At 28.2% G+C, this 16,064-nt stretch overlaps 1 protein-coding gene across 3 annotated transcripts in view; it reads left to right on the plus strand.

Annotated features, from left to right (window-relative positions):
* LOC136989302 (rho guanine nucleotide exchange factor 11-like) overlaps positions 1-16,064 on the plus strand; it is a 110,048-nt gene that overhangs the window by 18,857 nt on the left and 75,127 nt on the right. For all 3 annotated transcript variants that reach the window (XM_067287423.1, XM_067287425.1, XM_067287424.1), the window contains exons 2-4: positions 3,629-3,687; positions 9,966-10,049; positions 15,177-15,430. In XM_067287423.1, coding sequence (XP_067143524.1) covers positions 3,629-3,687; positions 9,966-10,049; positions 15,177-15,430 — 397 coding nt within the window. The remainder of the gene's footprint in view (positions 1-3,628; positions 3,688-9,965; positions 10,050-15,176; positions 15,431-16,064) is intronic.

Raw genomic sequence — 16,064 nt, forward strand, 5'->3', positions numbered from 1 at the left:
AATTTAAAAATACAGTATATATATGTTATCTTTTGTAATGTGTAAATTTACTATTATATAAACTTTATATGCATGAAACTTTATATTTTTACATGAAAATTTGCCATCAAACTGGCTAAGGAATATTACAGCAATTCCTTAAATTATTTTTATGTGATAGATAACATACATTATTGTCTGTAGTCAACATATTCTTTTTTCCCTCTGTTTCATGGAAAATGCTTAATAATGCATTCTTAATGCACTAATAATGTAAAAGTTACATTATTATTTAATTAAATGTGCCAATCACATGGCCTTTTAAAAAAATGGAAAAATAGTTTTTTTCCATATTTTTCTGGCCATCTCATAGGACAGGGATGGTGAACCTTTTTGACTCTGCATACTTATTTTTAAAAATGTTTGTGTGCGCCAAAGTTTAACTTCAAATAACGATATTCAAAGAAATAAAATGAATATGCTTTAATTAAAATAAATGTAAAGGAGCTGATTGAAAAATACAGATGATAAATTCTTTTCTCCAACATACCACTTTGGGCACATGTGCCATAGGTTCTCCATTTCATGTCATAGGACAAGGAGGTTATGGTGTTTTAATGGTACACCCTAGCTTTCTGTGGGGAAGGATATGAATTTATGTAGAAGGATAGGTATATGCCCTTGCCGGAATCTGCCACTGCCATTACAAAACAAAGATATTAAAAAATGAATATAAAGGATAAATTGACTCCTTTCTTGTTTCAGTTAAAAGACAAGGACTGTTTAGATAAAACTAAGAATTGTCCTTTGAGATGAAGAAAGTCAGGCAATCCTAGGCATCTGGCATAAGCAATGTCATAATAAGATCAGTGGCATGCCAAGAATGGACCAGACTAGTCCCTTAAATTCCTTCAAGTACCATCTAAATATTATTTTTGATGCACTTTGAATGCATATATTTAAAACATTTCACTTGAAAAATATATATTTTTTTGTGTATTTTTCCCACCCGGCCTTCCCTCCTTTACACTGAGTTGAACTTTTTCAAGAGTCATCCTGAACCCTCAAGGCTCCTTTAGTTGACTTGTTGACAGGACTAGCTTGCAGACATGTATTTCTGACATACTGTTGTGCTTTGTGTGCATCAAGACATTCTGTAATAAGAGATTTTTAGCTTCCTGTGCTTATTGAAAATAACATTGCATTAGTGATTTTTGTATTTTCATTATTATAAAACATTTAAAAGTTTTCATCTAAAGTGTGAATCTAAAGATGGTATATGTGATTAGAAAGTTTTGAGTTCAACATGGAAGGGGGGCTCACTAGAAGTAAGTCCTTTGCTGCAAAACACAACTCAGTTTGAATCTGAATGATGCAGCTGGTCTAAGTGAATTGTCATAGCAGAGTGAACACAATCAATGACTTCTGTGCTGTATTCTGGATCATCTGCATGTGACACCATCTGTTTTGATACTTTATTTAAAAATTTTTTTATATCTGGGCTTATACTAAACAGATTATACATGCTATGGATTCTCTATCTTCTTTCATCAGCAGGTGTTTCTGATATAAGCTTAGCTTTACAATAGTGAATTTTATTCATGGTTATATTAAATGTTGTTTACATAAACAACAATACACAAATGCCCATTTAGCATTATTGTTTCTTTAATACTGTAATGATATTTAGAGACATATACTGTCCATATAAAAACAAAATATCAGTTGCAATTTTATTATACAGTACTATACTTCATAATAAATCATTTATTAAATGGGTCTATTCACATAAAGGTGTGAAATTTTGAATTCACAGAAACTTGTAAATGAGGAGACAGTACTTAAAACAAATAAAATAAACAATTTTTAATATAAAAAAAAAACATAAATGATAATTGATATGTCTACCTGTTTTGCTTATTTAGATCTTGATGAATTTATTGTTTCATGTGCATTGGTAGTTTCAAGGACAATAGTCAGAATAAAATACTGTATTTTGTTGCGAAAAGAAATTCAATGGCAATTAATATTTCAAAATTTATTGATTCAAATGCTTTTAAAATCTGGGATACCAAAAAAAAGTGTGATATATCCAAATCCACAATATAAGGGGCTACTGTCTCATAAAATAGCAAAATGCTTAATTTTGAGGGTAGGGATGGGTTTTATAAACTATTGTAAATGCTAATAACCAATAAAATTGTCATTAAATTCCACCTACTCAAGATATGACCTCTCTCAATCTCCCCACCCTGTCAACCTTTAACCACTAAAATTTAATAGCATCAATTCCCCTAATAAACAGGATGAACAAAATCATGCCCCTACACATATTAACATCCATAAAAAAAAAAAAGAAGTGAATGTTTTGCATTTCTTGATGTTTCAAGGTCTCCTGAATCTAAAAATGTAAAAATCTGAGGGATCATTTTTTGACCAATTGCCATACTTTTCCTCTGTTATATATAAGAGAGCCAAGAAAGTAAAATTAATATGCCAATAATATGTGAATAAAATGAGTTTTTCTAGGTGATTAAGTAATAATTGTTATAATGTATGAAAAATGGGTTTTCTCACATCTGATCCCTTTTGAAAATTCTCACCACACGCTGCTGAATAAGATAGCATATTTCCTGTTTCTTTAGACTAATGCACTATCTTTTATTCAAGCTTCATAAAATTAACAATCCTATTCATGCTTGTTGAATTTTTAAAACATATATTTGTGCTCTTTGAAAATTTGTTAAGCTTTTTCATTTAAAAAGGATAAGATTGTTCAATTTTCTCATGAGTATTTTAGCCTAAGTTTAGATATAGCAATTTTGAAGAAATTTCAAATATTGTACTAATATAAAACTCTTACAGATCTAAAATTGCCTAATACAGTAGTTGGTTTTAAAACTGTAGGAATTAGGTAAATAATGACAGTTTTGAAAGGAATGTTTGTAAACTATAATTTTAATTCTTTACTAATTAAATATAAATTTTTAAACATGTCTAATACAAATTTCCATATTCCAGAAGAGGTATTTTATACTTTGGGGATGCATTCATTCAATTCATTTCAATGGGAAGTCAAATGCACTATAAATTTAAATATGAATTTATTTGCAAAACTTCAGATAAATTATGATAAAAATTTACATATATGCATACTGTTAATATAAATTTTATCATAATTAAGCCAAATATAAATATTTAGTATAATTTGTAATAAATGTAGACAATTTTCAAACTTTAAACAACTGTTGTGATCCTAGACTGGAAGAGATAGTCATCTTTAAGAGTATTCAATTGAGTTTGGATCAGTATCAAACATTTCTATGCCTCAGTTATGCAATGAATTAGTCCAGAAGGTAGGTATGATTATTACAACAAGCGTAACAACCAAATCAGAATTGCATAGAAAGGAAATCTGATTATACATAAAGTGTTGTTTAAATTTTTCCTTATGCAATAAAACTCAGATATGGTGTATTTGTTCATTATTCTTGTTTTTTGAAGGTAAATAACAGTTTCATATATCCAAGCTTTGCCATCAGTAGTGGTATTATGATAATACAGTAATGTTAAGAGTGTAAAGAGACGCTTTTACTATTTAATTTACTGTTTTTATTTTCATATATTTAATAAAATTTTTAAATTACAGAGAGAAAGCAGACCTTCCTTCAGAAAAAGAAGCGATCCAAATATTCCTAGATCTAAAAGGTAAAAATTTCATTTTATATTCATATATTTTTAAAGTTTTGTAAGTCAATTCAAGAATTGTATGCTATATTTTGTCATATTTAGTACAGGATTATCTTCTAGGATAAACAAGATAAAAGTCTACAATGAAATTTTTTAGATTTTTCTCAAATTTATTGTAAGAATATAAAATCTGAAATTTCTCATTGTTATTTCCAGAAACCATAATTGTCAGGTTGATAGTCAATTTTTGCAATTAGTAGTAAATGTATTTTTATAGTGATGTTATCATGAATGTTCAAACACACCTATACAATGAAAATTATAAACAGATTTTTATTATTTCATACAGATAACACAGTGGCTTATAATCCACACCCATACTCACACCCAGATATGCAACCAGGCTCTTGTCATCTGGGGTTCTCTCTTGTTCTGGAGGTTGAAATGTTGATGGCATATCACGAGTCAGTTCATATCATCACTAGTCTGCATTTCCCATACACACCATTTCTTTTAGTATTCCCTTATCTGGTACCAATAAATTATCCATATACATTTTTCCTAATTCCTTTAATAATAATTTCCTAATTCAAATAATTACACATACTCTCCTCTCAGTGTATCCTTTACCTGGCATCTTGGGCATATGCTCTGTCTGCTTTCTCTAATTGCACTTCTGTTCATATCTCTCAAAAAAAAAACTGTTAGAACTGAAATAAAACCATGGCATAATTCACAAATTTCCAAGATGATTGTTGTAAGTTTAAAGTTGGCTTTTAAATAGTTTTCTGAAAGTTATTACATAGAGAGGAATGATCTACCAAAAACTTATCAGTTGTCAAGGGGCTGTCCACAAATTAAAACCACATTTTTCTTAGTCTTTCATTTTTCTTTTACTCTTTCTTCCTTTCTTGTCCCAGTTTGTCCACGTTTCCATAACTCCACTCTTTGGATGTCCAACAAAACTCAATTCCCTTTATCACTTTATGAATGAGAGATACCATAAGTAGAAATTAAACATACAAGAAATTTTAAAATAAATATAATAAAATGCATAAACAGTATAAAATTCAATGAAATAAAACAGATGTTCATTGAAGCTCAACCTCTCCCCCTTGTCTGATTTTGTCTTACTTTGTCCTACTTGTCTTGACTCCCTTCCTCCCAGTGTGGTTGTCATTTATGGACAGCCACAAGTCAAAAATTCAATTTTCTATTGTGGTCGTTTGTTATGTGACATAATGTTGTCCATGAAGGAAACATACAAACAAAAGAAAAGACACACGAAAACTTTCTATATTACACAATTTTTTCTTTATTCACGACGAACGGGTTCGGTTTTAAGGAATTCCAACTGTTCTTGTAAACTTACAAGATTTGAGGTGCATCGTGTAGGAGTTCTTGTTGGGTTTTCACACAAGTCAGGAATATAATTTACACACGGAATGGTCATATAACAATCTTCTTAGTCTAACTGTGTATGTGAACCTTACTTAACTAATTCTTAAAACTAACTTAACCTAAGGAAGTGAAAATAGACGTAGGAAAGTGAGGACACTTTCCTACATCTATTTTCACTTCCTGAGGAAGAATGGAAGTCTACAGTCACCCGGAATTTGTTCTTTCGTCTGTGCTGATATGCTCTTTGGGTAGGAGTTCTTTTGGAGGTTACTATTCCTGCTATCTCAATGATTCCTTTGCTGATTTCAAGATTCTTGACTATTTGAATTCTCTTTCCAATTCAGTGCCTAGGTACAATTCTTTCCCCGTACCAAACTATACAGTTCTCTGAGGTCCTTAACCCCTTCGGTCTCCAGTCGAAAACTGATCAACTCGCCATTCGTTTTTCACCCCCAGTTACCTTATCTCTTATTGTTCTCTTCCTGTTCGTGGAATGGCTAATCCTACCCAAAGGCAATAACGGTCGTCCTAGAAAGTTCCAGAAAAGGATAGAAGAAAGAAATAGAAGGAATCACAGAAATAGCATAGAATTATGACTATATACAAATATACATGTTTTAATATGTACATATATATATGGCCGACGGCCACACTATATTTCAGATAATAATGACTATACATGGTTAAAGATGTTCTTGATAAGTTTGGATGAAACTAAAGCTTGTATTTGCAAATAAAAATCAGCAGGTAACCCACATCATCATGTAATTCATACATATTTCCAATTTGAACTTTAAATAAAGGATATTGTACAATTGAATAAAAAATAAATTAAAACGTGGTAAATTAAGATTATTTTTTAGCAAACAATTAAAAAACTGAAACAAAGTAAACATTGATGTATTCAACAAAAAGTTTTGTAAAATATTTATCTGTTATAATTTTAACAGTAATGTTATTCATTTATTCCCATAAGGTATGTCAGTCATATTATTAGTGTACAAACTTCAACCACTCATAAATAGTTACGAAGTTAAACTTGCAAAATGTAATAAATATATTACTGTATTTTTAACACTTATTAAACAGCTAAGTTTTACCAATTGAGATAATTGCATAGACAATGTTTGTAATTGGTTTGTCAAAATACAATTTGAATGCTATACAGGTTATATTTCTGTTAATCAAACAGGTTATATATAATCTGCAACAATATTCCCACAATATGAAAAAAAATTGTTCTAAAATTATTTTATTTTTTGTTATGTTAAGAAGTGGTTTTGACATAATAAAACATGACACAGTTCAGGATTGCCCATACATTGGCATACTTGGGGCACATGCTGTCTGTTTTGTCTGTGTTGCCCTTTTCCTAATTCCTAAAGGCATCTCAAATTCTATTTTCAACAAACAACAGAAAATTCAGAACTTCTAGCCTATTTTACAAATATAAAAGAAACAAATAAATGTTATTTGTCCATATTCCCATACAACTTAGTCATATGTTGATACAAACTTGGCTATGAAAACAAGGAACATTCTTTGTTTTCAAGGCCAAATTAGCCTTGATTACAACCAGTGCCATCTTGTAGGAGCACTGATCTGACATTGAATCACTGTTTGAAACTTTTTTCATTATGTATGATGTCCTTTTTTATAGCCTGCAGGTGTCGCTGACGGGGTCTCTTGTTATTTATGTTTAGGGTGGACTCAAAAGACAAAGGTGGGTATGAATCCATTCACTTCTACTTGTGAATGGAATGTAACATTATTTTACACTGTCAGTGCTCCAGTAAACATCTGTAAGCCAGTTTTTGTTTAACATGTGTTTTAAGCTTAATTAGGTAATAACAATTAAGTGTCTGATCCTGATATCCTGACCTTGCATAGACAATGTTTGTAATTGGACAATGAATTACATGATGATGTGGGTTACCTGCTGATTTTTATTTGCAAATACAAGCTTTAGTTTCATCCAAACTTATCAAGAACATCTTTAACCATGTATAGTCATTATTATCTGAAATATAGTGTGGCCGTCGGCCATATATATATGTACATATTAAAACATGTATATTTGTATATAGTCATAATTCTATGCTATTTCTGAAATTTTTCATGACACAACATAACTCATCTTATTCAATGTTCATGCGGAGAAAATTTATTCTAGTGACAGATCCAGATAGAGATACAATTTAATTAGGACATTTTGTTCATGAAAATACCAGGGAGTCAATTATGTTTAAAGGAATTAAAAATTACACCATAGGAGTATTTCAATTTTCATATAAAGTCAATTTTATTTATATAATCTTAACTTTTATTTACTTTATTTATTATTAAATCATATTTAATAATATTAAATTATAAATTTGAGATTGGAATAATAATCCTGGACCAAGTAGCTGTGCAGAAAGTTAGTTTTATTTTTTATTTTTGAGCACTAATGGCAATGAAAGAACTATAGAGAACCTATAAAAACAATGCTTCTAATTGGTTAATGAGAATGTTATCTGAATGCTTTACAAGTAATGCTCATGCTAATCAAACTTGTTTATTTCATTTGATATCGATTCTGACTTAATTGAATTATGTATGATTTAAAGTATTAATCTTTTAAAATGGAACCTATGATTAAAGAAAGGAATGGAAGTTAAACTTTAATAAACATAAGAATTAATGTTACAGTGTATAAGTATATTTATTCTTCATTACAGTATTGTATTTAACATTTAATTGCTACACTATGCCACCAGTAAGTGCAACTGATTATTTAGAATTTTTTTACTATATTAAATTTTCTTATTATATCAATTTTAGCCATGATAAGTTAGGCAATTATAAATAAGGAACTGACTACATTTTATAATTTTGTATTTTAAACTTTCATTGTATTGTTATGTGATGTTCATGCAAAATTAGAGTTAACCACAAAGGTAGACAAGATATGATAACAATAAGATGGTATATTTTCACAAGTAACTTATTTTGCATTTTAATACAGATTCTTAGTAGAGATTCCAATGTCAGGGTACAATACTATATTGTACAAAATTACAGCACAAACAATAGTTTGGTACATCCAAAGCATATATATATGGTGTATATAGATGGCTGGGCTGGGCATTAAGAAGCATATGCAGAACGCAGTTTAAGAAAGAATATGAAGAGCTTCTTATGACATATAATGATGTATATTTTAATACAATACAGAAAACATTACAAAACGAAGAACACTAAGCAAATCATCTGGCTACTAATTATTAAACAGATATTAATCGTCTTGAAGTGGACACGTCATTCGTGCTACGTTGTTGCTTTTTTTTTTTCTAACTCTAATGGTTTGTCTTTTTTCTGCCTGTGCTGGAGGCCTGTGCATGACATCAGACTAGACCAAATCATGTCAGTATGGAGGGACAGGCACCATATTCGGCCATCCTGGATTCGTCTGGACCTCCAGCGACACTAAAATACAAAAGAAAAACACAGAAAACAAAACTGCAAAAATATAAGTCTCTGAAAAGTGAAAGTTTTAAGGTTGATCATCTTTTAAGTCTGTCAAGCGTCTGTATCCTTGGAAAATGAATAAGAAACAATTTTCGTCCTAAAGCTCATTACAACTTCTTCAAATGGTTCTTTTGTTTTTAAATGTTGTTTGTCGTCTTTCCCCCCTTTTTTTAGCATCTTTCTCTTATCTTCTTCAAATTCATCTTACCGTTGGTCTTCTCATTAGCACTCTGGAATACCATTCCATGATTTCAGAAATTCAGAACATGTTCTCGTGCCATTTGGTCTTTTGTGACATCCTTCCTTGACTACGTTGTATGTGTTTCTTCCTTTAACTTTCACAATTTTATAGGGTCCAAGATACTTTGGTTTTAGTTTCAATTGCGGCTGATAAAGAAACTAAAACCAAAGTAAAGCTGATTGATAAGGGCGTATGCATGAAACACATATCAATGTGTTTCAGGCATATGCAACCAGATGTGAAGTATAGAATAATAAATTGAAGAAGACACAGTTTTGGAATAAGTCAAAATTAATAAATTTGTTAGTTAATTTAAAATGTTTTATGTTGGAAAGCTAACAAAATTATGCCACAGTTATTTTAAAATTGTATACAAATATCAAAATTAATACATCAGCTAACAAAAACATCTATCAAACAAAAATAATGTAATAATTAATGAACATTTTTGACCATTTTTTTTAATGGTCATCCTCAGATTTACATTATTCATTATTATACATTAAATTTCTATATTGCTGTTTATCTTCTATGTTTGAATATAATGTAAACCTGAGAGTGACTATTGAGAATGGTCAAAAACATTCATTACTTATTAAATTTTTGTTATTTTCTAGATTTTTTTTGATTATCTGATATGTTTATTTTTCTAACAACTTAATCTATTAAAATTTTTTTATATAATCTTAAACAGCTGGTTATTTATTTATTTTATTTTATATTTGACTTATTTCATGCCTTTTAATCTCGCCTATTATGGTTTTAGACATGCTGTAATGATGTGAATAGAGGTGGTGAAGAACAGGAACTGATATATCTTGACTAACTCATCCATGAACTCTTATTATTAAGTTGATCTAGACTCAAATTTAGGCTCTCTAAAACATAGGATCACTTATATTACTTTGGGCCACCTAATTGTGAAACTGTTCATATTTATACATTCATTATTTTTGGGAAAAATTATGAAAAAATAGTAGTTTCAACCTTATTTAAATCAAATATAAGTTAGTTTCAAAAATTTAATAATGGAATAAAAAGATGTATAATATGAATTTTACTATTATATTTAACAATAATTATTTGTTTTATTAGTTTATAAAGGAATCATTTTTGTTAAATATAAAATATTTTACCTTTTTAGTGATGTGGATGTTGAGTGTGAAGATAAGAATATTGCAACATTAAATCACTCAGGGAGTTCTTCCAATTCAAGTTTGTCTAATAGGTAATAATGTATCAGGTATTTAAATTAAATACTTAAGAAAATACTTAAATTGATTGCTATATTCTTTTGCAATTTAACTTGATACAACAGAATAAATTAAGTTTTGTTCCATTGTTAATTTAATAGTAGTAATCAAGATTTTTTTTTATTTTTTAAAATACAGTAGTATGTTTAAAGCTGTAGATAAGACAAAGAAATATGCATAAGAAATACAGAGCAGTCATAAAGTCCTTATGCATATTAGTTAGAAGTTATTTTATGTTACTTTCCATTTTTTATCAAACTTAAATTTTTTCCCATATTTTCCCAACTTCCTTGTTAATAGTTAGAACTCATTAATGCAGTTCTTGATAGTTGTTTTTAGACCTTTAATGTCTGTTGTAAGATAAATTTGATTTCTCTTTTTCACTAAATTGTCATGTGTTAAGCCTGGATTTCTGCAGGACCATGTCAAATCAAATCTACATCCAGGCCATCGGCCTTTGAAAAGATTTTCTATCTAAGAAGATTACTGTACAGTCTCTCATATGAGGGCTTTGTGGCTGTTTTATATTTACAACATAATCACATACAGTAATTTGTAATACTGATATTATTTTTCAAGGAATATTGTTTTAATTGAAATTATTGTATATATTAAATTATCATGTAATTAACTGAATAATAGAGCCTTAAAAGAACAAAATCAAACATTGTTCTCAAATATGTTTTATAATTTTTATATACATTAAAATCAAAATGGAAACAAGTCAAATTTAATTATTTTGACTTTAACTGACATTTAATTACTAAAGATAAAATTTTTATGTTTCAATTATTAATTTGTTCTTTTGACTGTAAATCAGATCTGGCCCTAACAACAAGTTTTCATGCTTAATATTATAAGAAAACAACATAAACAAAACTCGTATACTGCTTTTAGAAACAGAAAATGCTATTTAGCTTAGTCTTTTTTTATTATTTATTTGATGGGAATTGTCCAAATTTTCTCTCTGCCATCCACTTTTTATGTCATTTCTATTGTCATTTCATTTTAAAAATGTTTTATGTGTTTTTTTTTTTTTTGCCATTTCTAAGTCTTTTAAACGATCTTGAAAAGAAAAAAAGATAAAAAATCTTCTCATTTTGCTGTTTTATTCTTATTATTTGAACCATGTCCTGATGACATTCTGAATGTCTAAAGCATCTGAGAATTTACTTCTACATTTTATTTCTAATCACAACTACTATCAAATCCCCTCCAATATATACATTTCTAACTCCATTTCTTCTTGACAGATCACATTTTTTTGTTAACATTAAATTATTGCCATATTCATCTTTTATTCTTGTATTTTTTTATTAACTAATTCTGTACTGAATTTAACCAACATTATTGATCTGAAAAAGTATCTTGCAAGTATTTTTTAATATTCACACAACTTATCATTTGTCTATCTCAATCTCAAGCCTATAAGTTAAACATTAATCTCCTCTCCATTACATTGTCTTATTAATTCTAAATAATAAGATTTATTGTATGTTTGATTCATTCATTTACTATTTTTTTTATGAAAATGTTTTTTATAATGATATTTACTAAAGTTAGATTAATAACTTCAGTTAACCATTTTGAATTCTCTATATATTTAGTAATTACTCTCTTTTTAAATTGTTAAACTATATTGAATCATCTGCAAATAATTAATGGCTATTTCTCTACATTCTATGCAGTCAGTTCATTCAAAATCAAAACAATTAGATTTGGATTAAGTAATTTCATTTTAACCAAAAATTTCTTAATTTTATCATAGATAATTTTCATGAACTTAACTTACTTGCTACAAATAATTCTAATATACCCATAGAATTACAATTACAATAGAATTTACATGAACTACAATTTACTAGAATTACAATGCCTACTAGATATCTCACTAGACCTTACTATTTGATTTTTCTCAGATCAATAAAGACCAAATGCAAATCTTTTCTCCTCTCTCAGTAAAAGATAACCTCCATTATTGACCTATCTGGCATAAAGCCAAAGTAGCATCTCTGAAATTTTGACTCATCTTTATGAATGAAAAATCACAGAAAAGTTGCTTTTGTTTTGTTAGTTGTCTCTTTTTTAAATGGAATTTTTTATCTTAATCTTCAAAAATGCAAAGAACTATATGTGGTGAAATACTATATTTAAGTATCATATATTTTTTTTTTTAGCACATTTCTTATGATATTATACATATAAAGTTTAATTCTGAAAGTAGAACCTTCATTTGTGACACTGAAACTATCATAAAATTTTTACAATTCAATTTATGATAACTTACTTAACAAGAATTTTCCAGGAACTAATTAGATTGTAAAAATGAAATTCTGTTGTATATATTATGTATAAATGATTTTCATAAAATATTTTTAAGTGATTATTATTTAGTTATTAATCCTCATAATTATAAAGACTAAATATAGATTATTAGTATATAAATAAATACCAAATAAAATCTTATATAGAATATTTTATGTTATGAGTTAAATTATACTAGTTGCATCTTTATTAAAAAGTTTTATTGTTCAAACTTTATTATTGATGTTTCTCAAAACTGTCAAATGAAAATTTTCCTTATATATATATATATATATTATTATATCTGAGTAATAAAAAATATTTCAATAGATAATGCACAATTCTTTTGTATGGAAAAACAGATTCTATTAGTTTGGTGGATAAAACTTTCAAATAATAAATAAAACTTTAATCTCTAAATTATATATTCAAACTTTTCTTTATTAGAGTTCTCACTAATATCACTCTTTAGTACATGTAGTACAAGTCTTGTAGTTGCCTGGAAGTACTTCCAGGCAACTACAAGACTTGGAAGATTTTTATGAGTATAAATGTGTATCATTTAGATTGCTGATTGAAAAGGTATAGATGAAGATTTAAAGTCTCTAGAGAAAATAGACTGAAGTCATGGATTAACTAGAAAGATATTTTAGAAAACTTTTATGAAGAAGGTTGAATGAATAGAAAGCAGGAAAAGACATGTAAGGAAGAAAAAGATAGAATAGTTTGCATACATTATGTAGGGAGGTGGAGAACTTTTCTATAACAAGCTAGAGAAGATGACAAAAAAAAAATTATTCTCAAAAGGAACTGTAGTCTTCATGATTTGGTCAGAAACGACAAAGGGGAAAGAAAAGAGAATTGCAAAAAGGGGATACATGTAATTCCATTAAAGAATGAATAAAGTCTGTATAGGAGCCACAAAACAATTGCTACAGACTAGAATAGAGGAACACATGAGGGATATCAGGACAAGAAAAATTACTATCATGCTGTGCCAAGAAGCTTTTAGTAAAGAAGCACAAAAGATTAGAAAAAATAAGGGAAAGATCAGGTTTGTAAGGTTACTGAGAAAGTGTTGGAGGATGAAAGGAGTTTGTATATTTTGAGAGGTAAAGCAATTAATTGCAAAAACTCAGATATTACCAAATGCTTGGAAGCAGCTCTTAAATTAGGATTATAATTAATTAGGAAGAGTATATTTTGTTTCCTTTTGTGGTTTTAGATTTTACATGAAACTAAAAAGAGTAAGATTTAAAAGGTAAAATAGGTAATTTGTGTACAGCAATTTTGGATGGAATTGTTGTATTATTATAGTTATCATTTTTGGCGCTGATGTGATGTAATAATATAGTTTTTTCTGGAAACAGTAAATGTCACAGGTATGTGTGTGAAAGGGATGTGTTAAGTAAGTTTTCCTAGTAGAGGGAGGTAGAATAGTTAGTAGTTTGGATGTCAACAGTTTTAGATAGATTAGCATCCAGACAGACCAGTTTTGAACAGTATTTGAACACAGTTGACTTTGCAGTCAGGCTAGTTTACTGTTTTCCTGATATTGGGCTTCATTGCCAAAAAGTACTTCAAAAACCAAAAAGTGATATTTAAGTTAGTGAGCTCAAATAAATAGAATTTTAGTTTATGAATTTTTACAAGACTAAACATTGCCAGCCTAATAATCAGACTAATTCCCCAGAGCTTCTGAAAATTTTGTTTAAAGTTGATATTGATGAAGCACACAGAGTGATTAATAGGCAGAAATAAAAATATCTATTTGATAATCTTTGAATTTGAAAATGTTTTGAGTGCATTGTAACTTTAGCAAGCTTTAAATATGTCTTCTTGTTTGTCTTAGGCAATTTCTCATGTTAATTTTGTGTTCAACATCAGCAAATGAATAAAGCAGAAAATGAACAGAATAAAAGTACAAATTTTATGAGCTATTCTATCAATTATTTTGTTTATGCCATCACCTTGCCAACTACATTTACAATATATTTTATTTATGTTTTTTGTTGTTATTTATAATAATGCTAATTAAACATAAACGTGTGGGGCAAATAAAATATTCACAAGTCTTAAGCATTTTAAACCAAGCTCTATATGTACCTATTCATAATTCTGTAATTACATTCATTTACTGTTAAAGAAATTCTATTGCTTAATACATGATGTCTTTTTATTCATATTTACATCTTTATTTAATATTTTGATATGTAATATTTATTTTAACTTTGATATTAATATGCCTTCTTACATTATAAACAAATACCATTCTAATATATTATTCAAAATTAAAAAATACTATAATTATTGTTTAGAACTTTAGTTTAGATTTAATTTTTATTGTATTGATTTGTCAGAATTTGCTATCCAGACTGATAATGAAATGAAATCATAATATTTATTATGCATCTGTACATATTTTTAGTGATCATGTCTAGTTAAATGAGAAATTGAATATTGAATTTGATATATAGGTTTCTGTTTTGTAATTTACTTATGATTAGTATAAACATTATCATTGATTATATAGCATACAGATTTTAAAAATTTGGTGAAAAAAATGTTAAATCATTATTAAAAAATTAATGAAAAGCCAGTATCCACAAATAAGAAACTATGAGTATTATGTGATAATTTTTTCATTTCCAAGAAATTTATCATACATTTATCATCAGACTTCTTTATTGTAAGGAATAATTTTAGACATACATATTTTACCACATTGTTAAAACCTCTTATTGTATTAAAAACTTAATAAATTGTATTTGTTAATTATTTTTTTTTTTATCAATTAGAAGTCTTGATAGTCCTTGTAACTCTCTGGAAATGGTTCATCGGACTCCAAGTGGATCCCCAGCTGATTTTTTATCTGGTGGAACTGCTCCTGCAGCAGGTGTACAACCTGTCTGTTCTAACAGTACTATTCAACATTATGATGATTCAGATTTAGAAGCAGAAGCTGATCCTCCCAATTGGCAAGGAAACGTGGATTGGGAAACTATTCGATTGTTGAAGCCAAAGGAAAAGAAACGACAAGATGTCATCAATGGTTAATATTTAAATTATATTCAATATTTTGTTTATATGCTTATATTATATAAGATGTATAGAATATCGTTTCATGCTATTTTCTTGCCAAGTATACTGCTAGAAAGATTTTTTTGGAAATTTTTTAGAGATATAAATTGAAGATAAAGAAGAAAATTTTTTCATTTGAATAAATAATGGAATGATCATACATCATTCAATTCTCAGATTTACGGCTTATTTAGATATTGGAAGTCATATCACCTCTATTCATACCATACAATTCACATGACCCTTATTGGTACAAATTTTCTGTTTTTCAATCTCTTGTAATGATGGCCCACATGCATTGTTTGGAGGAGAGTGGAAAGGAAAAGGAATTGTCGTGGATCAAATCACTGACTACACAACATGGATACCTGTCTCTTTGGTCAAATCTCTTGTGAAACATTACTGCTTATTTAATTTACATTAGTATTTCCAGAAAAATTCTACTATTTAAGTATTTTTGTTCATAATTTTGAACAATTTGGTGACTTGCTTGTTTTTAAAGAAAGGTTTTCTATTTGTTCTTTTATATGAGCCTTATTCAAAAAGGATCACATAAAGTTTATATATTTTTCAAGGAATAATATCTTTGTAAATTGATTAATATA

This window comes from Centruroides vittatus, unplaced genomic scaffold (assembly GCF_030686945.1).
Source record: "Centruroides vittatus isolate TY-2023 unplaced genomic scaffold, ASM3068694v2 scaffold_464, whole genome shotgun sequence".
In the NCBI taxonomy this organism is placed as follows: domain Eukaryota; kingdom Metazoa; phylum Arthropoda; class Arachnida; order Scorpiones; family Buthidae; genus Centruroides; species Centruroides vittatus.